This window comes from Solea solea, chromosome 21, assembly GCF_958295425.1.
Source record: "Solea solea chromosome 21, fSolSol10.1, whole genome shotgun sequence".
Classification (NCBI taxonomy): Eukaryota; Metazoa; Chordata; class Actinopteri; order Pleuronectiformes; family Soleidae; genus Solea; species Solea solea.
In genome coordinates, this window is record NC_081154.1 from 16,966,652 (window position 1) to 16,993,956 (window position 27,305).

General features: G+C 39.8%; 3 protein-coding genes across 6 annotated transcripts; all 3 read right to left on the reverse strand.

Annotated features, from left to right (window-relative positions):
* Positions 1 to 48: 48 nt before the first annotated feature.
* On the reverse strand, positions 49 to 7,372 carry psmc5 (proteasome 26S subunit, ATPase 5). 3 transcript variants are annotated; one of them, XM_058620834.1, is made up of 12 exons: positions 7,247 to 7,372; positions 4,808 to 4,879; positions 4,632 to 4,701; positions 4,456 to 4,553; positions 4,304 to 4,360; positions 3,590 to 3,820; positions 2,842 to 2,968; positions 2,562 to 2,752; positions 1,918 to 2,016; positions 1,722 to 1,832; positions 894 to 980; positions 49 to 219 (listed from the first exon to the last, which is right to left on the reverse strand). In XM_058620834.1, the coding sequence occupies exons 1-12, from the start codon at positions 7,292 to 7,294 to the stop codon at positions 166 to 168; spliced, it is 1,245 nt and encodes a 414-aa protein (XP_058476817.1). In that variant the 5' UTR covers positions 7,295 to 7,372; the 3' UTR covers positions 49 to 165. The 3 variants fall into 3 exon arrangements, with proteins under 3 accessions (XP_058476817.1, XP_058476819.1, XP_058476818.1); XM_058620836.1 differs by lacking the exon at positions 7,247 to 7,372 and adding an exon at positions 6,422 to 6,532; XM_058620835.1 differs by lacking the exon at positions 7,247 to 7,372 and adding an exon at positions 5,385 to 5,451.
* A 504-nt stretch (positions 7,373 to 7,876) lies between these two features.
* On the reverse strand, positions 7,877 to 20,127 carry smarcd2 (SWI/SNF related, matrix associated, actin dependent regulator of chromatin, subfamily d, member 2). Its single transcript, XM_058621450.1, has 13 exons — positions 19,566 to 20,127; positions 17,055 to 17,257; positions 15,674 to 15,716; positions 14,471 to 14,593; positions 14,093 to 14,212; positions 13,295 to 13,390; positions 12,550 to 12,651; positions 12,283 to 12,444; positions 11,461 to 11,558; positions 11,102 to 11,237; positions 10,888 to 11,010; positions 9,961 to 10,062; positions 7,877 to 9,830 (listed from the first exon to the last, which is right to left on the reverse strand). The coding sequence occupies exons 1-13, from the start codon at positions 19,716 to 19,718 to the stop codon at positions 9,777 to 9,779; spliced, it is 1,515 nt and encodes a 504-aa protein (XP_058477433.1). The 5' UTR covers positions 19,719 to 20,127; the 3' UTR covers positions 7,877 to 9,776.
* Positions 20,128 to 20,721: 594 nt separating this feature from the next.
* atxn7l3b (ataxin 7 like 3b) lies at positions 20,722 to 26,966 on the reverse strand. Of its 2 annotated transcripts, none has more exons than XM_058622008.1 (10): positions 26,805 to 26,966; positions 26,227 to 26,281; positions 25,177 to 25,301; positions 24,448 to 24,580; positions 24,165 to 24,336; positions 22,820 to 22,920; positions 22,701 to 22,723; positions 22,569 to 22,614; positions 22,407 to 22,483; positions 20,722 to 21,645 (listed from the first exon to the last, which is right to left on the reverse strand). In XM_058622008.1, exons 3-9 carry the CDS (start codon positions 25,225 to 25,227, stop codon positions 22,455 to 22,457), a joined length of 555 nt encoding a protein of 184 aa, XP_058477991.1. In that variant the 5' UTR covers positions 25,228 to 25,301; positions 26,227 to 26,281; positions 26,805 to 26,966; the 3' UTR covers positions 20,722 to 21,645; positions 22,407 to 22,454. The 2 variants fall into 2 exon arrangements, with proteins under 2 accessions (XP_058477991.1, XP_058477992.1); XM_058622009.1 differs by lacking the exon at positions 26,805 to 26,966 and adding an exon at positions 26,499 to 26,696.
* Between the last annotated feature and the right edge of the window lie 339 nt (positions 26,967 to 27,305).

Genomic DNA, 27,305 nt, shown 5'->3' on the forward strand with positions numbered 1-27,305 from the left:
CATGAGAAATGTGTTGGAATTAGACTAAGAAAAAACAAACAAGTGTTATTTGGGGGGAAAAACCATTTACTTTAGAATGTATGCAACAATAACAAACCCAAACATAAACAAAAGAAAAAAATATACATTGTTGTCGCATATTGTGCAACAAAACACAAGGCCTTTTTACTTCCACAGCTTCTTGATGGACATGTTCTTCTCACTGTCTTTTTGCATGACCTGGTGAAGAGTATGGACAACAGTGTCAGTGTTGGGTAGAAACATTTGGCCCTTTTATACAGTTGTAGCACGGCTCAGCTCAACTCTACTCTGGTTTTTTTGCTTTTCCATTAATGACGAGGTTCCAAGCAAGTTGAGCCGATACTAAAATGTGACGTCAACAGAGTGTCGTCACTGGAAGAGCCATGAGCACGACGTCCGACACAAGAACGGAAGCGAACAATGCCGAAATGTAGATGAGTTAAAAAGACTTAAAAATCCCGAAAACTTACATTTTAGAAAAGGAAATGTCTAAAATGTCAACATTTAACAAGAGTCTGGTGTATTTAGTGACATCACTGCTGAAAGCCGGCGAGCGTGAGCCGAATCACAAACAAATCAGCCATATATCTGCTCAGTGACCGTGTCAGACGGAGTCTGTCAGTCTCTGAGTCTGATTCAGTGCACCGAAAGAACGGCTTTGCTCGTCACTAGTTTGTGCGTTTGAGTCGCATATAAAGCGACGTCACAGCAGTTTCATGCAGCCGCGCTATGACGCCCCACGCCCCCCAACGACATGCCTGATACAAAATAGAGTAGAGTAGAGCAGTGCTAGAACTGTATAAAGGAAAGGTGCCAATTGAATTAGTAAAAGATATATGTACATTAAGGTGTAGGAATTGTATTCCACTAACCTTTGCCACTGCCATCTCAAAGTCCTCCTGGGTGACGTGAACTCTCCTCTCTCTCAGAGCGTACATGCCTGCCTCTGTGCAAACACCCTGAGAAAACACAAACTGATAATTAACTGCTGCAACTCAAAATGGATGTGATATTACAAATAACAAGTGCTTACCAGTCAGACACATATAAAATAAAATGAATAACAAATATATGTGAAAGAAAAAACAATACAATGGATTAGGAATGTCTTAAAAAAAATGTAACACGACACCCGCTGCCAGTGGTTGTTCTGTCCAGAGTTTTTTTTGTTTTTTTTACTACATCACCTGTGTGAGTGAGTCGTGATGTCACAAACACAAGTGTGTTCACCTGAGTCTTGTATTCCCACTCATGCCAAATAAAGACGAAGCCAATAAAAACATGCATGTATTGCCGAGTCATCATTACCTGAATATCTATTGTGACACGAGACTAGATGTGATCTTAAGTTTGGATATCATCATATCCTGACAGGGTATGTGTGATGACTTTTCCTGGTTTTAAAGGCTGTTGCATTGATACGTATATTGAATAAAAAATACATGCAACTGACAAAATTATGTTTAAAAGTCACTTAACACTTAAGCTCAATTATTATTATAGAATTTCATGGTCAAATTCATTGTTTACACATGTAACATGTAAATATCCTTCTTTTAACATAACAGAAATAAAACAGATATTATCCGACAATGAAAGGTAATAACATGTGTGCAGCTTTATATCCACATATATCAATATACAGACATTATTTATAATATAATTTATAATTATTTCTGTATTGGTGCGTTAACTCTCACCTTAACCTCAGCACCAGAGGCTCCAGGCATCAGCTCGGCGATCTTCCTCAGGTTAATGCCACGAGTCAGGTTCATCTTCCTGGAGTGGATCTTCAGGATGTCCAGACGGGCCTAAAGTTAGAACACGCTCAATCATTAAATCTCTCCAGAGAGGCCTGTGGAGTGAAGTGAAAATACTGCACGCAAGAGTATCAACCTCTTCATTTGGAGGAGGGAACTCAATCTTCCTGTCGATCCTGCCTGGTCTGAGCAGAGCCGAGTCCAGGATGTCGATACGGTTGGTGGCCATGATGACCTGCAGCAACACAGACGGACAATCTTGGAATCTTAAGATTTTGATGTTTTTTACTGTCCTGAATTTACAGACCTGAACCGTAGAACTAAGCTCACAGAAAATGACTTTTTGTTTTTAACAAATGGAGAAAATGATCTTCTGTGGTGGAATATCTGGTAATATAAGACTGGTAAGAAAAACATTTGAAAACATGTATTGTTGCCAATCATATAACAATAATAATAATTATTGTAATAACAATAATTAATATAACCTCTTCATTTTAGCCTTTAAATAGCATGACTTGAATAGTTTTTGACATAATTTATATTTCATGAAACTCAATTTCTTTCCCTATGGTTTTCCGTTTTTATTGTAAGTATGTAAGTGTTTTTTCTTCATTTTACTGTGTGTATTTTATGTAAATTCTCTAATGTTAGCATGTTGATAACAATAATAATAATCATAATGATAATAACAATAATGATAATAATGCAATGTATTAGTATTAGATCACAAAGGGCAAAGTAAATGAAATGATGTCACTGTGTCTGTGAGAGCGGTACCTTGATGTTCTTTGTCGCCTCAAATCCGTCCAGCTGATTGAGCAGCTCCAACATGGTCCTCTGCACCTCGCTGTCACCACCCGAGCCGCCCTCCAGCCGAGACGAGCCGATGGAGTCGATCTCGTCCATGAAGATGATGGAGGGAGCGTGCTCTCTGGCCATGACGAACAGCTCACGCACCATACGAGCACCTGGGGACAAAAACGCGATAGTTCTTACTCTACTAGACGGATGAGGATGCACGGATTACAGTAAACACGAGAGAGACAGAGGAGCTCACCCTCTCCGATGAACTTCTGGACCAGCTCAGAACCAGAAACCCTGATGAAGGTACAATCAGTGTGGTGGGCCACGGCTCTGGCCAGCAGGGTCTTCCCTGTCCCTGGTGGGCCGTACAACAGCACGCCCTACAAAAACACAGAGTGACAATTGAATCTCAACCATCTGTAAACTGTCAGACTGAGAAGAATATATGACACCAACTCTTCCATTTTACATGTGTTGAACTGTTGTTCACAGCATATTTTTGGGTTTATGGTGTTGGTCGGGCAAAATAAAGGCATCTAAAAAAACAATAAACACTTGTTGATGTTATTATTCTGCCTATTCTGTGTTTGCATACAACAGCAGAGAAGGTGCAGATGGGGACAAGAAGCATTGCTGCTGAACAACTGAGTTTTTTGAACAGTATAATTCACTTCTGAAACTTTTTTGTAAGCACTTCTTTGCGTTTTCAGTCAAACTCAGACCTGTTTGCACTTTACTAGCTCATTGTTACTTTTGCCTCAGTCTGTCTTGAAATGAAATGTCGCCAGATGACATGAGATCTAAACACTGCTATCCTTAGCACCACAGTGTCACGAGGAGCTGATGGACTTAATCAGCACCATGTGAATTCATTTGGCAATTGTTCGAATACATCAGATGTTTGTTTGTATTAAAAGTTTTAAACAATGTTAGAATTAAGAAAATGAAAATGAAGAGAAAAACGTGCTTTTATTCTTCAAGTTCTTCAGTCAGTCCCTCACCTTGGGTTGTGCGATGCCTAAAGCCTCAAACAGCTCCGGGTGCTTCACAGGCAGCTCAATAACCTCCTTGATTTCCTTGATCTGCTTATCCAGGCCACCAATCATTTCATAGGTTGAGTCTGGCACCTTCTCCACCATCATGAGGGACACCAGAGGGTCCACCTTGTTGGGCAGGATCTTGTGCAGGGTGTAGCTGTCATTACGCAGAGCAACACGGCAATTGGGAGTCACCTGGTGCAGAAGTGACAGAAGGGAGGAGATAATACTTCAGCTTTTATTTCATATTTCTGAGAATGAAAGCCTCAGTATTTTAACTTGTGCTATGGTGGTTATGACAGAAATGCTTACTGTTTATTCTTCAAATGCTATATATGTACTAGAGCTGCAACTAACGATTATTTTCATAATCAATTAATCTGTCGATTATTTTCTCGATTAATCGCTTGGTCCATAAAATATCAGAAAACCTTAAAAAATGTTAATCTGTGTTAGTCAAACCTGGAAATGATGATGTTCTCAAATTTCTTGTTTTGTCCACAAACCAAAATGATTAACTTTTAATGATTTCTTTGTTATCCAGAGCAAAGACAATCATGAAAAAAGCTTAAAACCGATTAATCGATTTCCAAAATAGTTGTTGATTAATTTAGTAATTGATTAATTGTTTCAGCTCTAATATGTACTTATTTCCATCTATAAATACTGTATACTTACATCATTAATGTCAATGTTCTTGTCCACATCCACCACAAATTTCCCTTCTGGATGCACCTGTAAATAGTGACAAGACATTTTATTCTCACTGTAAGCTTTCACTCAGAATGATGTGACTTTTATATAAGGTCTTAAATAAATTCACAGTTTACCTTGACTAACACCTTCTTTTTGTCCATGACCCTAACCACTTCTCCTACATAGGATCCCTGCTCCTGCAGCAACTGCAGCTCCTCACGAAGGAGACGTACTGTGAGGAGAGAGAAAGTTGAGTTTTTCCACCCATATGCACCATGTCAGTAAAGCTGCACTTGACACCACAGTGTACCTTTGGCATTGAGCTCATTCCTCTGCGCCTGCAAACGTCTGAGATTCTGACTCTTTTCATTCACCGTAAGCTGCAGAGAAAAAAAACAGAGGTTCAGGATTTACAGGCAACCAGGAGATGTAAGCAATCAGAGTCATTGCACCAGCACAAACTTTGCTGATGTTTTATTTTCTCACCTGTAACTCTTCTATCTTAGACAAGTAGTACTGTCGGAGACCTGAGCCACCTTTACTGTCGCCCATCTCCATCTGTCAATTTAAAATAATAATAATAAAGCATTAGACATTTCAATGCAGCCATCAAGAGTATCAACCACCGACACTTTGGATAATTGATTAGACATTTTAAGTGTATTTTTTTCTAATACAAAACAAAGTTCTGTGATGTGGGCTATTTTAATGTAAATAAGACATTTGAGGATGTCATCATTTTGATATTTAAAAAACAATTGATCTTTTACACAATTTACTGCATTTAATAGACAAACAAATCAATTAATCAAGAAAATAATCATTAGAGTGCTTTTACCGATACAGACTTCATCTATTATAACAATTGATATAAAGGAAAAAAATACTACTTAAAAGAGCAACAACATAGAGTTCCACTGAGACCTTTCACTTTCATTAAATATCAAATATCTTTCTTACACTTTTTAGACATAAATCAAAATATCACTTCATCAGTGGCAGCCTGATGCAGCAGCTTTTGATTAAATGTACCTTTTAAATGCAAATTATTTTTTTCATTCACCTCTGAGCCTTTCTTTGGCAAATATTCCATGTGGGTCTGACGAAGGATTGTCTGCTTTTGTATGAATAAAAAGAAATGTGAGAGCTACTGTTGGATACGGCTGAGCAATAATTCTGAAAGAAGGACCTTTCCTTTTAAAAAATAGCAGTAAACTGAATGTTTAACATAAACCAATGTTTTCATAGTATGTGCAAGTACAAATAATCTAATATATTTGCCCATGAGTGAAGTGATGGCAGATTACAATAACATTACGTAACAGTGAACACTGACTGGCTTTAAAATAGTTTGTGCAACAATTTAATAAAGCTAAGTTTACTGCCTTTCCGTTATTAGCCAGGTAGTTTTCTGTTTGCCATTAATTTGCTGGTCTAGTTATATTTGGTAATAGCTGTGTTTTATTATGATAAACACAAAGCCAGTCATTAAGAGAAGCTAACCTATGCTAAGTGCACACAAGTGTCAGGGGGCTCGGGCTAACTGTTTAGCCGGGTTAGCTACAATGAGACAGCTAACTCCTGAGACCGTAGACTGCTACTCTGTCAACTTTAACATATTTATATTGCTATTTTACATGAGTTTGTGCAACAATGTACTGAAGCTAATGTATCTTGCCTTTCCATTATTGCCAAACCAATGTTGTGGATGTTTGCTAGCCATGGCTTACGTGCAGTTACATACCATAGACGAAACAACGCTTAGGAATTACTCGAAGTTTTATTCGGCAGCAGTTAGCATTAGGATAAACAAATCGCCAGCTGCCAGTCATCGAGAGAAGCTAACCTATGCTAACTGCACATATAAACGTCAGTGTGCTACGGCTAACTGTGTAGCCGGGTTAGCTACAATGAGACAGCAAACCGGCTACTCATTCATCGTTTCAAATGGACTTACACTACAACTGTCACAAAAATAACACATAGTCACTCCACCTCACGACAACTTTAAACATACTTAGAGACTCTATACATGAGTATAATGTTTCCTTCTCAACACACTAATAAAGTCAACTAAACAGCAAAGAAAAAGCCACCTACATGATCATTACCGTCCACCTCCATCTTGAAATTTCTACTTCCGCTTGACAGAAGCCGTTTCCGACAGGGATTTTTTTTTATTTTTTTTTAAATAACAATTTAAAAAACGCATATTGCCATCTATAGGCCTGTTTTAAATTTCCAATTTAATATCAGCACCGTTACTCCAGTTCTTAAAATGACATTCATTTCTAATTTAATGCTTAATTCACTCTCACAGTGAATAATATGTGACAAGTTATCAGCGTGAGACTTTGCTTTGTGTCACTTTATAGGCCAAGATGCAGTGTCTAGTTGCTTCACAGATGCTGCATCTTGGAAATGTATGTATGTCATTTTTAAGAACTGGAGTAACGGTGCTGATATTAAATTGGAAATTTAAAACAGGCCTGTAGATGGCAATATCAATTTAAATATGCAATGTTCCTCTTCTTTCAGCTTCTCCCTTTACGAGTCACCACAGTGGATCATTTGCCTTCACCTTGTCCTCTTCTGTTACACCAACTGTCCTAGTGTCCTTAAAAACACCCACGATCCTTCTCTGTGGTCTTCCTCTTGTCCTCCTAAAATAATAATTCTGTCGCTACAAGCAGCACTGGATGGGCCCCTGCACCCCTCCGTGTATGTCTGGGTGTGGAGTGACCACAATGGTCATTGTGTAGCCCTGTTGAGAGGCCACCAATAATTTGTTATATTATATATATATATATATATATATATATATATATATATATATATATATATATATATATTGTACATGAGTATAATTGTAGACCACACCCTGAGAGCTTCATGTAAACAAAACGTTTGTTAAAGAAGACATACTTTCATGTGCCGGCAGGTGGCACGACGAGTGGCTTGTCGGGTTAACATCGTGGACTGTTTGGCCCTAAAAAGATGATGAAAAAGAATAGAGACTGGTTGGAGGCCTGCTGCATGCTGTTCCTCCTCCTCCTCCTCCTTCTTCTATTAATAATAATACTTTCCTACACTAAGAGATGTAATGCTGCCCTGCACAGTTCAAAGTTCTTAATCAAAGTTCTCCTTGTCCTCTTGTCACCCTTCTTCATCACAGTTCAAAGCTCCTATAAGCAAAGTTCAAAGTTCCTCAACACCGCCCTGCAAACATACTTTACCATGGTTGCTACAGTAACAGATCAAAGGAAGGTGAGGGTGACATCTTGTAGGGCTAGTGGGAAAGTGGGACAATTTGATTTTAACTAGGATTCCAACCAAATTTATCAGATCAGATTGCAATTTTCATGTTGTGGTCAATTTCTATGCCCTCAAAAGTGCACGAAAAAGTATGTGAAAGAAAAGGATGAAAAACAATCAGTTAGGATACGATAGACCCTAAATAAAAAGGATAAAACATCAGTCTCAACGTTAGCTGACCTAGGAAACAGTAATGTGAACATAAGAGTGTAAAAACTTTAAAAAGAGACAATAGAGGACTCATTTGTAAGTATGTTTATTGTCAAAAATACTCCAAATGTATAAAAGATAAAGGCCTTTGATTGATACACCACATGTAAACGTTTTACAAAGAATGTGTACAAAAGGAACACACACATTTGTCAAAAGAGGCTTTGTCACAAAACACAATCTGACAATATGGAATGTTTTTGACAAACTGTAGAAATGTTTTCAGAAAAAACCTCAACAGGATTCAACCGAAAATCAAGTTGCAAAACTGTTGAACTTGTCCCTGCGACAGCTCCTCTTCCTGGCATTAAACACAATAATAAAACACCCAGCAACAAAGAAAACACAACATGTAAACATTCAAAAAGTACAAATAACTGCTGTATTATGGCTCAACAGAGTGGATTCCCCTCTTTGTACAAGTAATGTTCCAAAAACAGAGCTTTCCTAGCAAAACCCAAGAAATATTTCAATTCAAATGATAAATTCAACAATAGAAAACAGCACCAAAATCTGCAAAGTCACCATCAACATGAACAGCTTACTATCAAAGTCCATAGATATGTCACAAATTCCTTTATAAGGATAAAAAATATAGGATGGAATTTTGAATTCCTTGTATAAACTTGGCCAATTAAGCCAAGTCTGATTCTGATACATTAAAATGAAATGCTTAATTCTACCATTTCTCCTCTTGATTGAGATGTTAGCAGAAATCTGGCTAAAGGTTATGGCTTTATTAGCACACAGAGTCAGCAGCGACGCTCACAATGGCTTTAACATAGTGTACCATAAACAGAAACGTACTGCAAAACAAGGCAAAGGTCATCGGAGCGGCTCAAAATAACAGACAATGCAAAGCAAACGTGATATTATTAAGGACATGTAAATATCAAAATGTAAATAAGCTCAAAACTCTTTAAAGGAAGAACAAAGGCACAGGCTGGTTTCTCATATCAGTGAGGATGGCTTTGTGAGCACAAGCTCCAACACAAGCTTGTGCATTTCCAGTCAAATTCCAATCTGAACGGAGTAAAAGGGGTAGTTCAGGTTTTGAAGTGAAGTTGTGGTATTGACACATAGTTGCTGCTTCACAAACGGCTCAACTCATAAAAAAGTGATAACACATTACACAGCCTTTTCAACAGGACACTGAAATGTGTGTTGCTCTGTAAACTGCTCACTCTCCTGCAGTGTTGTAATATAACAAAGTACAAATATCACTTAAGTACAAAATGTACATATCTGTACTTTACTTTGTTATTTATATTTCTAGCAACGTTTACTCCACTACATTTCCTCTAACTATCTTTGTTACTTTGAAATAAATCAGAAGAAGAAGAGGCTATGGTTATGGTCTGTATTTATATAGAGCTTTTCTTGTCTTGATGAGCTACTTTTTTTCACACATATTCACACACTTCAATGTTTTATATCAGAAAATTACTTTTGATACTTTAAGACTTAACTTAAGTAACATTACAAAAAATGACTTCAACTTCTACCAAAGTCTTTTTCTGGTAAAATACTTGTACTTTACTCAAGTATCCCTTTAAGGTACTTTATACAAGACTGCTCTCCTGTACTACTAGCTTATGGTTAGACAGACTGCTGCCTTGTTTGATAAATTTGTGTCAATCAGTGGATCAACCATTCCTCTGTGTGTTATGATGTAAAATTGCTAATTTTCTCAATGGCCTTGGGTGCAGGAGAGGGAGAAGTTCACAAAGCAACACAACGTTCAGGTTCCAGTTGTCTAATGGGATAAACTGATAGATCTTATAAAGGTGAGCCTTTTGTTACAAGGCTGAAATTCTAGGTTCAAGGTGAAGGGAAGATGCACAGCACTGGTTATGTTTCAGTGCTTCACACAACCACAGTTCAAAAACCTGAGCTATCCCAAGTTGGCAGGATCTCCTCTGGAATGTGTTTAGGTGAGACGAATCCCCAGCACCTGCTCCAACTCCTGTCTTCTTTGTTGCACCTGAAACAAGAGATATACAAATTAAACAAGAGAAACAAGAGAACGTACAAATTAAAAACAAAGAATAATCCAGCCTGTCAGAAATGTACAGTACATTATTTAAATGAAGTCTGAATGTGTGATTGCTTACCTTGGAGTAAACGTATCTGCCCACTGCCTCTCGTACCCAGGGCGCCTGGTAGAACTCTGTTCTCCTCTCCTCCTCTGGATTTCCAGTCACATCTGTCATCAACTAATGAAAAGGGAAAGTATCGTGAATGAGGAACCATAATGTCATGAATACAATAAACGATATCATACCGAAACCCTGCTATTCATGTTTGACACTTAAGATCGTGATTTACTGATTCACTAATAACCAAGCACACAATGTGCAACTGACCATATACTATTTAAACTGATGCTAATTTTGGCTACATGTCACTGTGGCTTCCATCTAATAATATAAAGCAATGAAACTCCACTACATGTTTGAAATAATACTGTATACTGTCATCTATGGAAAATAATAATTATAGTATGTCTGCTGGTAGAGCATAAATGTTTTATGATTTAAGTATATATTCATTGTTGTGAGTTAAATCAGTTGCAGGATAATAATTTTTCCTTATTCTCTTAATATCCTTGTATTTTATCATTTATTCTGATATTCTTTTATATAGCTTTGAAGCACGTTCTTCTATCAGTATCTTCTAATGTTTGTGTTATTTAATCTCGTCAGAGCCTGATGCTGTGCTTCTGTAACTCCAAAAAAATCATCAGGTTTTAGATGAATTAAGTTTGTCTGCAGCAACTGTGAAACTGAAAGTGCTCTCTATTGTGTTTTATTTTATTGTGTGTTGCATTTTGGCAGTTTTATGGTGCATTTGTGACAGGGAATGTAACAACTCACACTGAATATAACTGGAAGAAAAAAAAAGGAAACTCCTCCACTGGCAATGCAGAACCAGTCAACTGTATTTTTATAGTGAGCTTATTAATGTTCAAAAATCAGCATATCACTGTTCATTTTGTTATTAAAGAGGTATAAGTTTGGTGAGTCATTGTGGATGTTTACCTTCAGATCTCTACTCTGGGACTTGAGCCAGTCCTGGATGAAATCCTGAGGATTATTGCTGAAGCTCAGCATGAAGTCTCTCTCAGTCTTCAGCTGGTTGATGTACTCGATCGTCTCGTGGATCTGCAGTTAACATAATCACAGAACATTAATATATACTGCCTTTATTTTCTCTTTTTATGATTATAAAAATAAATTATTGACTGACTTTTACCTTCATTTCCAGGGCAGCAATTTCCTGTTGGTTGGTTGTAGAGGACAAGAAACTGTTCATCTGGCCCTTCAGTGGGTCGTCCACTTCCACGTCGATGTCATAACAAGCCGTCTTCTTCTGATCTGTGGGGTCCACGCTGGTCAGAGGCGACACAGGAGTGAGACTGACTGCAAACTAAAGCTAAGGGCTTTTTCTGTCTATTAATGAATATACTGTTTATTTATTTATTTATTTTTAAACAGAGAGAAACCCTATTTTGATTTCCTCTGTGTGTCACAGTTGATTATATAATGAACATCTCATATGAATTAGATTGCGGCTGAAAAGGGGCGAGAGATAGTGGATAAACACTCCCATACCTAATCATGTGATTGATAATGATGGGGTCAGGATGGTGCAGCAGACCCGCCAGCTTCATGGGAATCTCAGAGAACCTCATACGAGGACAGTTAAAGATCTGAAAAGCATTTAGATAGAAAACAGATTATGTCTGACATTGTCTTCCCTTTGTCGATACACAAACATGAAAGCGAAGTCTTTTACTGTCACAAAGTGTTTTAGTGTGGTTGTACGAGATTCTGCACTGTGCATGCCTCCTGTGCAAAGAACCAGCCTGAGACATGGAGGCAACAATTTCATATTGAGAACACTTCCTTATCTCATTATTAGACCACCTTTTCCGACTGAAAACTAAAGTTTTTAAACTGCTTACTCTTCTGCACCAAAGTCCGTAGAATTTTTTTTGTGGTTTTAGCTTGTGGGGACAATTGGAGCTGCTGGTCTACTGCTGCCTTGTTTGATAAGTTTGAGTCAGAGTCACTTCAGTAAAATAGAATGAAGGAATGCAAACAGAGAAGGCACAAAATAATACATTTGCACTGGACTGGATCAACAAATTATGTGTGCTTTCTATAAAATTGCTGATTTTCTCTATGGAGTTTGGTGTGGAGAGATAGCTTTCGAGTCTTTTGTTAACTGGCTAAATCTATTTTTCCTTGTGTCCCTGCTGGCGGAAAACAGAGCGAAAGCTGAGAGTGAGACTCTGTGTCTCAGGGTGGTTCTTGCCCCGAGAGGGTACACACTGACAATATGGTTCTACTTCATGCATTCAGACTTACTATGGCTTTAAGGCATTTTGAAACTTTGATTCAATATAGGACCGAGATTTATGCTTTTATTACTTGTCTGAAGTAGCGGTTGCAGTTGATGTATTCCTTCTCGTGACCGTCCTGCAGCTTGTTGTTCTTGATATAGAGCCAGAGAGCCTGCATGATGCTGGCCCGTGTCTGTGTGTGCACGCCCAGCAGACGAGCCAGCAGTGGATCCAGTTTGTACTGAGGTGGCTGGAAGAAAAAAGAGACGTTAAAACCAGTTTGATCGAGTTATAAAACACAGATACAAACAGTGGTGGATAAGTGGTGGATAGGTGTGTGGGCGTATGCACATACCTGGTGGTCAAGCATGAGCAGTAGGGTGCATTTCACGTTCACATCACCGGGTCTTTTAACCTGGAAACCGTCAGTTTCCTGAGTGGTGGGCATTCTATGCCACTGTGAGATAAAATACATAAAATATTAATGAAATATTTTAGTTTGGATTTGTGAAATGTTAATAAAACCACATGTGTCCACTTAAATAAGTCTATGCCAATGCTTACATTTGAATTGTTAAAGAAACATTCACTTACAGGTCAAATGAGTCTCCGAGTGAACTCGGAGTTTTCACCATCTACTTTTTAATTGAACCTGTCTGCACCTTTTCTGAGATGCCCACGGTTCAGTTGCTGCTAAGTGTGTAAGCTGGGCTGAAGTGATAGAAATGTGTAACAGTAGCCATGCTTACATGGACATCTGAAACCTGTGATCCGACACAGCACATTCAGAAAAACAAATTTCATTTAAAAAAAGTCCACTCACATGTGGCCACAGCAAATGCATTCAGGACACATTTGAACTCTGATGCATTGATATTGGTTTTTGATTATTTGTAAAATTGTAGCCATCTGAGCAAGTTCTGCTAGAAACACTGAAACCGCTTGATTAAACATGTGTTCTTGGTAACGCCCTCTCTCCCAGACAGTCAAAGAGGCTCATGACGGAAGAGCAAGAGCTTGACTAATTCCACCTCAAGGCTGTGGCTTGTGAATCAGCAGCAATCTCAACTGTTGCCTGCATTAAATGCTTTGTGTAATACCTCAACTAAGTGGTTGTCAGGTCCATAGAGCTCCTTATCCAGCTCAATCACCAGGCTCTTGAAGAAAGATGAGAACTTCCTCTTCTGCTTGCCAGGCTAGAAACACAAAGCACATATAAAAAAAAAAGAGTGTGAAAAACAGAGCAACACGTTTGGTATCTGTGTCTCCTTATTGTGCTGAGTCAGGCTGCATTGCTGTGCTCTGACCACATTGGAGATGGCAAGGCATGAAGAACTGCAGAGAATGAGAAAAAGCTGTTGCACCCCCACCCTCTCCCTGTCAAACTGTTTGCACAACACAACCCTTCTCCCTTCTTTCGCTCACATCCCTTCTTCTCTTCTACTGTTACTCCAGGCAAAACTCCTACGCATGCCTAACCCAGTAAGCAAGGGGAGATAAATGAACAGACAAAAAAAATCCTCCTTCAAGTGGTCTGTTTGCGATGACACAATGAATGAGTTGAGCTGGAACTGATAGAGAGAGGGGAGACATGTCAGCTCTTGGAATGTAAAGGCCAATGGTTTCAATTCCTTGTTTCAAAAGAGAACATGAGCCTGAGTGTGTGTGTGTGTGTGTGAGAAAGAGAGAAAGAGAGAGAGAGGGGAGTCATGGGGTGGAGTGGGAAGAGCTGTAAACACACATCTGGTTGCGTGGTTGAGCCAAGGACACAGGCCAGCCAGAGCTGAGTGACTGACTGGAGTTTTTCAGAAACAGAAATACTTGGGAGTCAGACCACAGTGTTGTGAAACACTCAGAGCAAGAGGATTCTGATGTAAAAGGCCATGTTATTCACATACTTCCTCCAGGAGTTTGCCCTCCACTCTCAGCTCCCAGGAGGACACCTTCTCTGCCTCCTCACCCTCGGGCTTGCTGGGTGTGTAGGTGTTGGAAATGTAGATCCTGAGTTTGCGTTTTTGCTGTGACACAGAGACAAAGACACACGACTTCAAACTGATTCTTACTTTACATCCACATTCGTTTAGTAAGCAGACTTTTAATAAAGTGAACGCAAGAGCTTCAGTGGAGACATGGACCTCTGGACAAGGTCCGACAACAAGCTTCTGGCTGTTCACATGTGTTGAATGCAGCAGGAAATTGATTGGGAATCAGTTTTATCAACATCAAAGAAAGGTTTACGGTAAAAAAAGAAATGATGCATGACCATGAGGAGGTACCATAATAGGCTTCTTGATGGCTTCCTGAATCTCCATGCGCTTTCGGGCAATAGTCTGGTCCAGTTTCCTTTCAAAGGCTAGGAGGTCCATGTAGGCCTGGGACTCAGGGACTAGGTCACGTATCTAAAAAGGTAGGAATGTAGTGTAAGTACTAATAGAATACAGATCAGCAAATTGGTTAAACGTGAGGCCTGGGTCATACTTCCTACATTCCATATCTGCAGACAGTTGCCAAGCATTTCCCCATGTACATACACACTCATGGTTCCATTCCAAGTCATTTGTGGGTCCATGTAAGTGTAGCATTCTATGCATGCATTCTCAATCTCATATTCCACACAAGTATTCTTTTAGAAGTTTCCCACCAGTAAGTACTGGCATGGTTCCTTGGTTCCTTGGTGTTCAAAGCTAATGAAACCACGTTCCCAAAGACAAAAAGTTCCTCCACCCTATGTCATCAACAGTGGGTATTGCTCAATGCACAACACGAAGGAAAGTGAACACGACAGTGGCAACATGACAAATCACTCTGAACTTCTACATGCTTTCCTTCCTATAATTCAGAAAATTGTGTTAATTCGTCAATCCAGCATGCACAAACTGCTGACGATGAGATGAGATGATAAAGAAGATTCAGCATGTTGGCCTTCCTTATTCTTTTATTATTTTATTTTTTTGCTAGCTAATAGCATGGCTCATGCCAGACTGCATCTCAGTCTCATTTGAAGGGTGTAGACACCTCCTACTTTTAACAGGCGTGACCAAGAAGTAGATGAAAATGCCTCTGTACGCAATTGGATAGACCCACATCCAATCAGACTAATAATGATGATGAAGTATGCAATAGAGCGACAGAAACTTACTTGTTGTAGTTTTCTAGGATCAATGGCTATCTAGTAATGGCGTCAAATCGAAGTCAAAGTCAAAGTCGCTTAAAATGGAAGCAATAGCCAAATCAAAAGACAGCCACTCTTCAGTGGCCACTAGAGCTGCAACCAACGATTATTTTCATAATCGATTAATCTGTCGATTATTACTGAATTTGGCCAAAATGGCGTCCTATCCTATCACTATAGTTTACATAGTTTCAAAGCATGTGTATGTCTGCAAAGGGTTCATCGCAGACAATCGTGGATGGATGATATGGACATGTGAAGGATGACCAAGGCCTAAGATGAGAATGAGGAAACAAAAAAAGCTTACCCTCTGCGGAAGAACCTTGTCTGCCATCTTACGTCTTTTTGTCCTGAGGAGGCAAAGACATAAAAGACATATATATATGTATATACAGTATATATACACAACACATATATAATATATACAAGAAGATACAGTGTTCACGTATAAATTTGTGTTAATATTTTACAAGTATATGACATCGGTCTGTGAAAATTAAAAAATTTGATGACATCTTGACGAGCTCTAGCTCTTTATAACCCTAACCTCCCTTCAATAAGCACCTCAGTCTGCTTCTCATCACTTCTCATAAAAGCTGCTCTGTCTTTGTAATTAGATTATGCACTTCTCCCTCATTATGTCTCCATTTACTTTAAAAGCTCATTAAAGAGAATTGGTGATGTTGCGTGGTAGCCTTGTGGAACACTAACTCAACTATACCGAGGAGCTTGTAATGAAGTGAACCTTTTAAAAAAAACAAAAACAAGAGGGTCATTGTAGATAAAACTGCCTGACATCACAAACTGTCACATTTATAAGTCATTTAAAGACAGAAATAGAAACTAGCGTCTGGTGCTTTGGAGGCACATGTCAGTCATGAGACACTGAGCCGAGTCCAGCAACACTACAAACATGTACTAGAAAGAGCAGTGTTGTTATGACGCAACTGCATTTATATGCGTGCATTACTGCAAGTATGACGCATTTATTAATTTGTTCATAGACAAGACAAGTTTTGTTTTGCTCGCACATGTAATTTACATACACTTTTAACAACACAAATAAAACAAATATTGCAAAATTAAAATGTGCTATAGTAGTATGTCTGTTTAAAATCTTCAAATGTTGAAACTGAGCAATTATTTTTCACTATTGCGACTGTAATTGAGCTGCAACTAACAATTTTCATAACTGATTAATCTGTCGATTCTTTTCATGATTATTTGATAAGTTGTTTGCTCCATAAAGGAAAAGGAAGGAAAAATGTTGTTCATCGTTTCCCAAACCTCAAAATGATGTTTTAAAAGGTTTTTGTACATGAACATGTCTGACTCACGAAGCATATAACAATCAATATTTTTTTCCACCCCTATAAAGGACCATGTATTGTGTAACGTATCATGTTGTGATTCCCACCCCTAGTTTTCAAGTGATTATACATTAATTAATACTAGTTTTAACACTAAGTTCATTCAATAAGCATGACAATATATTATCATTGGAAAAAGAAAGAAGACATTTTGTTACATGTTAGAGAAAGGAACCAACACACTTGAGAAATTTGCCGTTCTCTGATTTGGCGCCAGGCTGTCTTAGTCAATCATCTTCAGCATTCTTCCTCTCCCTCACTCCTCCTCCTTCTCCTCCTTCTCTCACACATGAAAACACTCTCACTTCTCCACTTTACCCTCTTCTGAGGCCTCCTCCCATTGCCTCCTGCTGCTGCTGTTGTTGATGCTGATGGAGGATCCGCTTCCTTGAAGCTTCCATGCTCGGAGGCCCCATGCCTGGCCGCATGGACATGTTCCCACCACCAAAAGAAGGACCCGGCAGCTGACCCCCCATTGACCCCATGGAGCCCCCAACCCTATTAGGTGGCATCCCTGGGCGCTGTAGGCAGAAATTGGAAGCTGCAGATATCATTTCACCTTCAAAACAGTGTTTGAATACTAAGATATGTAATTTTTCCAAATACATATCTATGATTTGCCTACATTCCAAATGTAGTAGGCATATAATGGTGCTTTATTACTGGTTCACTACAACAGATTATGATGTGATCAATATGATGTGATTCTAAAGTCATTAACAAAGCATAATAAAAGATAATTAGATGGAGAATAGAAGTTGGACAGGATGAAATGAGCATATGGAGGAAGACGGAGAAGAAGATAGAAATTGGTTCTGCTGAGTCTTTGGATGCTTTTTGACAGATGGTTTCAAGGAGAAAAGGTGAAGTACATAAGCAACAATAATCATGTTCTGAAGCTCCATGGAAAGTCTCTGTAAATTTAATGGGAATTTTCCACCCGTTGGCAACCCTACACATGAGATGTATATATGTATATTGTCCTATGTCTACTGTCAACACTGCTGCAGGTGTTGTTTGGCCCGATCTTCCAATTGCAAAGCAAATATCTGATCCCATATGCCTCCAACTGACAAAAACAAGACAACTGCAACAAAGCATGTCAGCTACAGGAGCTAAAGGAGGACACAGAGTTGCAGATGGTGGTGGTGGTGGTGGCAAAACTGGGATAACACATATGCAGGTTTAGCTCCCACAGATGGTGCTGATAATACACCAATATTTGTTTTCTAACTGACAGGAGATGGCGGACACGTGAGGTTCAGCACGCACACATGCACTAAACAGTTAGTCCAACCAGTTTTTCAGGGTTTTCACAATTTTTTACCCAACTTCCATGAATCAATTCAAGTAGTTAAGATTGGCCCCTATAGTCACCATAGGGCACTGTAACAAGACTCTTACTTCTATGTGCTAGCCCTATCACAGGCTTTGTAGTAAAAACATAACATGGAATTTTGAAATGAAAAATCTTTGCCAATATCCACAGTTATATTTTTAATTTGAAAGCCACACATTATTAAAAATGTGTTTGCCCTGCATTTGTACAGATGAACATCCTGTTAGAGCTTGCAAATTTCACTCGCAAGGGAACATAATGTGTACTACACGTCACGTATCATGTGACACAAGTGAGTGACGACCATACAGTCATGATGTTTTACATCTCATATATTTGATACCGGAAGACTGGGTTATCCTTAATTAAAAACTTTCCCAAAACATTTACTTAATCCCAACCAATTTCCAGGCCCGGAAAATTTTGTTTATAAAATTGTCTCTACTTTGGTGAAGGGCTGCAGCAAAAAATTACTATTAATGAATCCATTAATTTCTCAATTAATAACTTATATCCATAAAAGATGCACAATATTATCAGCACTATGTTGGAATTGTCACATATTGGCTTTTGTGCACTGAAGCCATGACTAATGACAGGGGGAATATTTAATAATTTCACTACACCACTAATGATCTTGTGTGACAAGAAAAACAATGTAACACATCAAAGGCATCTAGATATCGATACATTCATCCAAATAGAGTTTATCGCAAATTATTAGGTTTTATTTTGTAGTTTGCACATTTTGAGCCAATTTTTGCACATGTTCTAAGTTTTAAAAACCAAGGCTATTTAAGGTTTAACGTTTACTAGTTTGCAGAAAATGCAATGCCGGCTGTTGTATTTTATTTTCAATTATTGTTCAGTATCACCACACTTAATTTTCACTTTGAGTATGCACGTGCAAATTAAAACTGAGCATTTTGTTATTTTACTGCCTGCTAAAAAAAATCTAATTGACGTTAATGCCCCATCAGCAAAAAGTCAAATTTAAAGCATCCTGAATAAAAGCAGGAAATTGTATACATGACCAAACTCTGTAATGACCACTTTTCAAATATTCAGTTTTCTGTCACAAAGAAGCAAAGAAACCACAACACAGTCACCGTGCTTTCATTCTATACCAAAATTACTCAAATAATGAATATAAAACAAAATCAAAACGGTTGGCATTTCGATTTAGTAATCGAAACTCGACTAGTTATTGCAGTCATACTATAATGTTATAACTATGGAAGTGAGTAAATACAGTGTCTAATGCGGAAGTGGAAACACCTTGATATTGTAGGACTGATGAGCTAAGTGTTCGTTAATGCTCTGAAATCTATCTAAGGTGACTTTTTTTTAACTGCATACATTTCATTTAACTCAAACTTCGCCTTAACTCTTAAAAGCCACATGTGTTTATAATAAGAATTAGGAACAGCCAGAGTTAACATTATCCACATGAGCGCCTACTTTCCCTCTTTAAGAAGCAGAAAACTAACCTGTAGGTACTGGGGAGAGTGGTTCATGCTGCGGGGGTATCCGGTCAGAGGCTGCGGCAGTCCGGGCATCCTCATGCCCGCCGAATGCCCCACATTCATAAGGTTAACACCCGGGTTCATCGGTGGACCCGTGAAGCCTCCTCTTGATGCCATCTTCTAGCTACAAGTGGTTAAAAAGTTATTTTCTTAAGTATAATTTCGCTTCAAACACACGTGCAGCAGAATGAAGCTAAATGAAGTGTCAAAGTGTTCCGCTGAGTTACGAAGAGGAACTTTTGACAGCGCGCGCACTGTCAACAAAAAGCTAGCTAACGTTAGCTCCTCTCCCACTCCTCCACTTTAGTTCCGGGATTTGTTCGAACCGACAAGAGCAGCGACTTTCACCTCCTCCCCTTCTCTTCTTCAAGCGTGGACATCACCGAGTAGCTACTCATTCACTGTACGACTAATGGAAGAAAAAAACAACATAATAATAACCGAAAAACGACAAACAAATAAGTTGACTTTTAACTGCCCGCACACACTCAGTGCTACATGCTGCCTTTAAGGGCGTCGGAAATGTCATATTTTTCAAAGTTTTCTCCTCTGGGCGTGAACAAACTAAAAAAAAAAAGAGGTTCATGGGCTGCTAACGATTATTTTCTCTATCAATATTTATTAATGTAATAAAATATATTGCATTTATTTATTTATTAATGTTCTCAAATGTCTGGTTTTGTCCACAAACCAAATGATTCAGTTTTAATAAGTTATTTTGTTATATGGATAAAAAAACCCAGAAACTATTGAACACACGTGTAACAAATTGAGAAATCCGTTAGCTTGTTATTTTACTTCATTTTACTAGTTTTTGTGAAATTTAAAATGGAAAGTCATCTTATTACTGTAAAGTATATTCTTTCAAATGTGACTCACAACTTGCTGAGGATTTTTGTTCCTGACCTCTCCAAACTTTGTTAATGTCAAGTTTCAAACACTTTTACTTCAGAAATGTGGAGGAAAATTAAAGGTCAATGCTTCTCAACTCTCAACTCCTCAATGTTCACGACTGATATATGTGATTTCCTACTGTAAAATACAATTAATTTTTTTTTTTAAACCTGAACAGCAGCACCCCCTGTTGGTGATTTGGTCTAAGTACTACACGAGGCCATGAAACAGGTAACAAATCATTTATTATGCTAGACAGATGAAAAAAACTGAGCCATGATAGCAGCAATTCAACTATTGGAACATTTACACTATCACATCACACAAAGGATATACGTCACCCTTTACAATGTAAACACATGATACAAAGACATGTTTGAATGGTAGAAAACAACCCAATCTATCCACAGAAGGGAAAAAATAATATAAGGAACAAAAAATAAACCTGCTTTGTGCAGGAAATACGAGTTTCCACAGTTGAACGACAAACACGCACACACACACACAATCCCACATACACACAATTGTAATTCAACTGGAGAACTACGCGCCTGATGGTGAACGTGAAAATAAAAAAAAAGGCAAACCACAAAATATAGATCGTCCGACATTATTTCTTCCAAAAGGATGAGGTGAGGAAATATAAGTACACCTAATGCCTATTCATTTCTGTATTTTTAAGAAACATAATACGTATGTGCACACAGCAGCTGCCTCTGTGCAGTCACATTATATACTGTGATATTCATTATTACGCAGCAAAGAACAAAAAGTGTTGGTAGGTGTTACAAGGATTTTGTGGAGAAAACAAAACTGTCAAGTATACAGTAGGAGGTCTGGACTGCCTCTGTCCGTGGAGCAGCAAACACCATACACTGTTGCTCATGATATCGACGTCCACCGATATCACATCATAAAGAACCAAAGGATAAGTGTTCTTGGTCTTCTTGTGTGTATGTACACACCATACGCGCACACACACACACACTCACACACACACATACATACATACATACATAGACACACATAATGGAAATAGAATGTGTGTTTGTGGCCGACTGTGTTATTGAGGATTGAGGGAATGCCTCGTCTTTCATCAGCATGCGTGGGCTCTCGTGGTTGTCCATTCGACGTCTGGGACCCATCATGCCTGTGGAAAGACAAATAAATGTGAACTGTTGATTCGCTCAAATTACACACCGAGTTAAAACGGTACAGTGTGAAACGTTTAGGGGGTTTTAACCACTTGAAAATAAAGAGAATAAACTTTTTTGGTGTACTTTATGGAAGGTTAATGCTTTAATGAAGTCTGCCATGTTTCTACAGCAGCCACACAGACAACTAGGGCTGCAACGATTATTCGATGAATTGATTTATCTAAATTAATTGTCAACTATTTGGATAATCGATTCATCAGTTTTGAGTGTTTTTTAATAATTAGTATTGTTTTTAGTGGCTCTGTGTGTCTGGCTGTTTGTGTTTCCACACTTGCCAATATGACCAACAGAGGCCGACAGAGTCTTGTTGCGTGAATGGGGTGAAGTCTGCCATCTCGGATTGCCTTGTTAAAACAAGGTTTCTGACTTTTCAGCTTCCTAAAAGTGCATATTTTCTGGTGTCTTCGCTCCACGTAACAAAGAAATCTTAAAAAATGAATCATTTTGGTTTGTGGACAAAACAAGACACACGAAAACATCATTTTTGATGTTTCATAAAATGTTTCAAATCATATTTTGTCCACAAACCAAAATGATTCAGTTTCACTGATTTCTTTGTTATGTGGAGCAAAGAAAGCAGAACATAATACACATTCATGAAGCTGAAAACTCAGAATCAACTAATTGCTGCAGCCCTACAATAATGGATGCAATTGACACATGTGTTACATTTGTATAAAGAATAGGCAAGCACCTGCTACTCCGAGGTGGTGGGAGGGGGGCCCCCCAAATCAAATTCAGCTTAGGGCCCCATGAAGGCTTGGGCCGGCCCTGCGTAGAAGCATTGTCAAAATTGGCACAACATGTTCACAGTGATAAGCATTCATTGACCGTCTGATATACTGCATGTACTTACTGCTCTTATGCTTGAATGATTTCGATCTTCTGGGTGAGTTTGGATTCTGTGGTGACGAGAGGGAGAAAAATGGTTTGTTCACATTGGCAAAAAAAACAAATAATTTTTCAATGTTCATATACTGAAACAAACCTTCTCTGATTTCCTCTTCTTGGCTGTGAACAGAAAGTGAACAGTTTGTTTTAGTTAGAAGAACATTCAAGTCATTGTAGGTGTTTCAACCACCAAAGCCTCGTCGATCGATGCCTTACCTTTCTTTTCCGCCCCGTATGACCAGTCGTTATCATTGACGTCGTCATTATCCTCTTGGTCGCTCTCCGATTTGTTGTTTGTGTTGTTACCAGTGACTATTCTGTAGAAGAGGGAAGAAAAAGGCTCAACGAAAACGACAAAAACATACAGAGCCAAAAAGTGGAAAGGGAAATTGGCTTGAAACCAGAGGGCTGCCGGTTTGAGCCCTCCAATAAGAGCTGGGGAACCCCTGAGCAAGGTACCCAACCCTCATTGCTCCGTGGGCGCTGTTCAGTGGCTGTGCGCTGCTCCTAATTCAGGGAACGGTTCTAGTTTCTGGGGTCCACGGTCGCTCAGTGGTAGAGCGAGTCAACTTTCTACTCGAAGGTTGTGGGTTCTATTCCTGGCTCCGCAACACTACATGCCAATGTGTTGAGCAAGACCCTTGACCCCACGTGAAAGATGAGTGATAGAGGTTCTGGCTTCATATTTTTTGTAGTGTGAGTGAATGGGTGAATGGCAAAATTGAGACTAGGAAAAGCGCTACATAAATACAGACCATTTGGTAGAGGATGGGGATGGGTTAACTTACTCACTCACTCACTCATCTGCTACCCTCATGTGGAGGACAAAGCGGGGGTGCTGGTGCCAATCCCAACTGACATAGAGCAAACGGCGGGATACACCTTGGACAGGTCGCCAGTCAATCACAGGGATACATAGAGACAAACAACCATTCACCCCAACCTGTCTGCAGTCGCCTCACTTCACTATCGTGTTGCTGTTGCCTCCGTCTGTCTTTACATACAACAAATCACTTCCTGTGTGCAGTGCGGGGACGATCTAAACCTGTGCTTTTCAAACTTTTTATACCAAGTATGTACCACCTGCGAAAATATTGAGCTTTCGAATTAACATTCAAATATAGAGATGTAAATAAGCACATTTGCTCTCTCATCATCCTCCTCTTCCTCACATATACTTCAAACACTGGTATAGTGAAATGAGATTAAGTTGGAGTGACAGATTAGGTGACTGCGATTATTATTAATTATTATTTCTTTAATTTTCTACGCACCCCACCCCACTCAGATCATATACCCTGGTATACACAGTAGAACAGTATTTCTGATTTTCCTTCAAGTAGCACCAGAGGAAGCTTGTGAACCACAGTTTGAGAACCTTGGATCTAAACACCGCTATACTTAGAGAGTACACGTGGAGCTGATAAACTTAATCAGCATTGTAGGAACTCAATGTAATGGTCATTTGTTTGTATTTAAAAATGATGCACTAGAGCTTTAAAGGCCATCTGGTGAGGAAATGAGCATAAACGCTGCTGGGATGGTTGGACTGTCACGTTACCTGCGGTTAGCTATGCGGCTGCTGTTGCGTCCCATCCCCAGGCACTTCTCCAGGTGCGGGGCAAAGCGTGAGGCAGCGATGCTTCGGCTGCAGTTGGGACACACGCACTCTTTGTTTTTCCACTGGTTGTACACTTGGCCGAACACATCCAACCCAGGCTGGTCCACAATTTCTGATAAATTGCAAAGCATTTGGTTTCATTCTACATGAGCCTGATGACATTTTACACAGAGAGATTTCATTTCCTTAGTGTGTTGCTGCCATGGCCTTTGTTTGTGCTCACCAAAGTCCCTCATGCTTTCTTGGTCCGTGTCGTCCAGGAAAAAATAGCCCTGCTTGACAGCCCGGTGGACCTCGAAGCAAAGACCCAGGCACGCATCCTCCACCAGGTCAGACAGGATGTCCTGAGCCAGGCCCTGACGTGGTAGGATCAGGAAACAGAAGCACGAGTCAGGCCATTTTGTACACTCATCAGCCACGGGGAAAAAATATTTTATATTACTTAACTTAAAGTATACTAGTACAATCTATGCTTGCTGAAGTCTGACATCTAAAAAAAAAAACGTGTTTCCTGCTGTATCACAACACTAGCAAGGGTTTTTCAGCTGTAGACGGAAGTGAGTCTCACTTTGTAAAACGCTCACTCCTGCAGTCCATTAAGAAATATCAGCCATTTTACATCACAGCACACAGGAGTTTGTGATCCACTAAATGTGCAATTTTTGACTTTGGTGTTTGAATCCATTGTTTGGATTTAAGAAAGTGGGACAAATTTACCAAAAAAGGCAGCGACAGACAGCGGCAGCGACAGACAGCGGCAGCGACAGACAGCGGCAGCTCATCATCATCATCATGACATATGAGCTGCTGGTGCAGGAAAGTGAGAGGTTTACTGTTCCATTTCCAGTCAGAACAGGACCTGAACTATTACTGATCTGTGTGCAGGTGTGTGTGTGTGTGTGTGTGTGTGTGTGTGTGTGTGTGTGTGTGTGTGTAGATTCCCCTACTGTACCTCCAGCTTGCTGTTGTCCAGGCTGGACATTGAAACCTCCTCCATTTTCATTTGCCAGAATTACGAGATGAACCGACACTGCTGTGGTCATGCTGTAGCGCAGCAAGCATTGGCCAGAACAGGGGCTGCAGCAGGAGGGACAACACAGAGAGAGAGAGGGAGAGAGGGGGGGAGAGAGAGAGAGAGAGAGAGAGAGAAAGAGAGAGAAGCCTGATTGTTCTTCTTCTGAATGACATGATTGTTGTTATTAATCCTGTATTTTGAACAGCTTTAAAATATCATCCCCTGAGTCAATTGAAAATAAAAAGCTTTCAAATCCATGTGATAAATTCTTTTATATTCATTTACAGTTCATTCTTCTACTTCTATCTTTGACCTGTATAAATAGGACAGTGAAAAAAGACCCAATCCACGGTTCCCACTTGACTGCAGCCATCACAATTTCCGCTTACAATATTTCCTAATCAGCATCATATATCGACCACTGGCTGCCCTGATTTCCATTGAAAATAACAATATTGGGCGTTCTGTACAGTAGGTGGTGCCTTTAGAGTGACAGTGACAAATGAGAGGAATGGAAAGGCCATAAAGGTGCATTTGGGCCAAGACTGTTGTGATATTGCTTTTCTGAACATTTGGAGTAACAGTGGCAAAGAAAATTGTGGAAAACTATGAAAATAATCCAATAGGAAATGAATGAATAGGCCAAACATGTGTGCTATGGCTTTTCTGGGTATTTGAAGCAAAAGTGGCAACAGAAAACTGCATAGCATTTCCCACTGGTAATGAATGGACAGCCCAAAAGGCGGTGGTGTGTTACGGCTTTTCCACGCATTTCAGTGTGAATGAAAATGGAAATGAATGAGAGTGCAGATTAAAATTCCTTTGCCCTGGCGAAATGAGGAGCACCATTCAGCAGGAATGTCCAAACCTTCTCCTGAGATGTTCTGTAGTATGCTGTACTGTACCTGGCTGGTTCCACGGCGAGAGCGTGGACATGAGTGTCTGTGTGTGTCTGTGTGTGTGTGTGTGTGTGAAGAAGCTACTTACAACTACACGGTGAACAGTGGCAGACAGAAGAGATGCAGTTTCCCCACGTTATAACCTGCAAATAACACAAGAGACAAAGAAGTCAGACACACACACACACACACACACACACAGGCGGTGGCTCCACGTTTCGAGCCGAGCCGTGCCGAGCCGTGCCGCTCTGCTGCCGCAGAAAACAAAGAGCCAGGCTATGAATAGGTTGGTGGAGGAATTGTAAATGCCAAGAGGTTAAAAGAGGAGAGGCGCTCACAGAGCTACAGCTACAAGCTAACCTGCTCTGCGTGTCCCCGGCAGCACAGTGGGCTCAGCTGCTACTAGACTATGTAGCGCGTGAGTGTGTTTTTTTCTACATTCAAAGAAAACGAACGAGTGCAAAAATGAGGCTCGTCCGCGAACCAGACCGCGAGCGAGCGAGCGGTGTTGCACTGCAGTGCGGCTGTTCGCCTCCCACCTCCCCGTACAAACGCTGAATGAAGAGCGGGGGGCAGACAACGACGCGACGTGGGCTCCTGTACGAGCCTCGGCGCCAGGAATCGCACAATCGCGACCACACCGATCGGGAAACACTGTTTATTTACCTGTTTCGGCAGGCATCCATCTTTACGTCAGCGAGATCAGACAGGAGCAATCGATCGCGCGACACGACAACTTCCCACAGCAGCGAGTGCTTCCTCTGCAGCAGAGCCGGTGGATCACAGCCGCGCGCGGACACAGCAATGTGCTCACATTCATCCGGATTCCTGTACACATGGGCTTCATAGGATGTGACGGAGCACGTTAACACAGAAGTGTGTGGGGTGGGGGTGGGGGGTCGAGTCACGCACACCAAAATTAAACTTGCAGAATCTGTGGGAAATAATACTGTGTGGAGGAAAAGCATAAATTAATGGTGTTAGCAGGGGCGGTTCTAGCTTGTATGGTGCCCTGGGTGAACCCAAATAACTCTCTTACTGCACTTTCCCACTATATTAGCTCTGTAAAATCTGTTATGTTTAATTATTTTCTTTTTTTTTTCAAAAACGTCATTGTAATGTTTCTGAATTCAGCTTTTTAACATTTTATCAGGTCCTGCTCTTTGT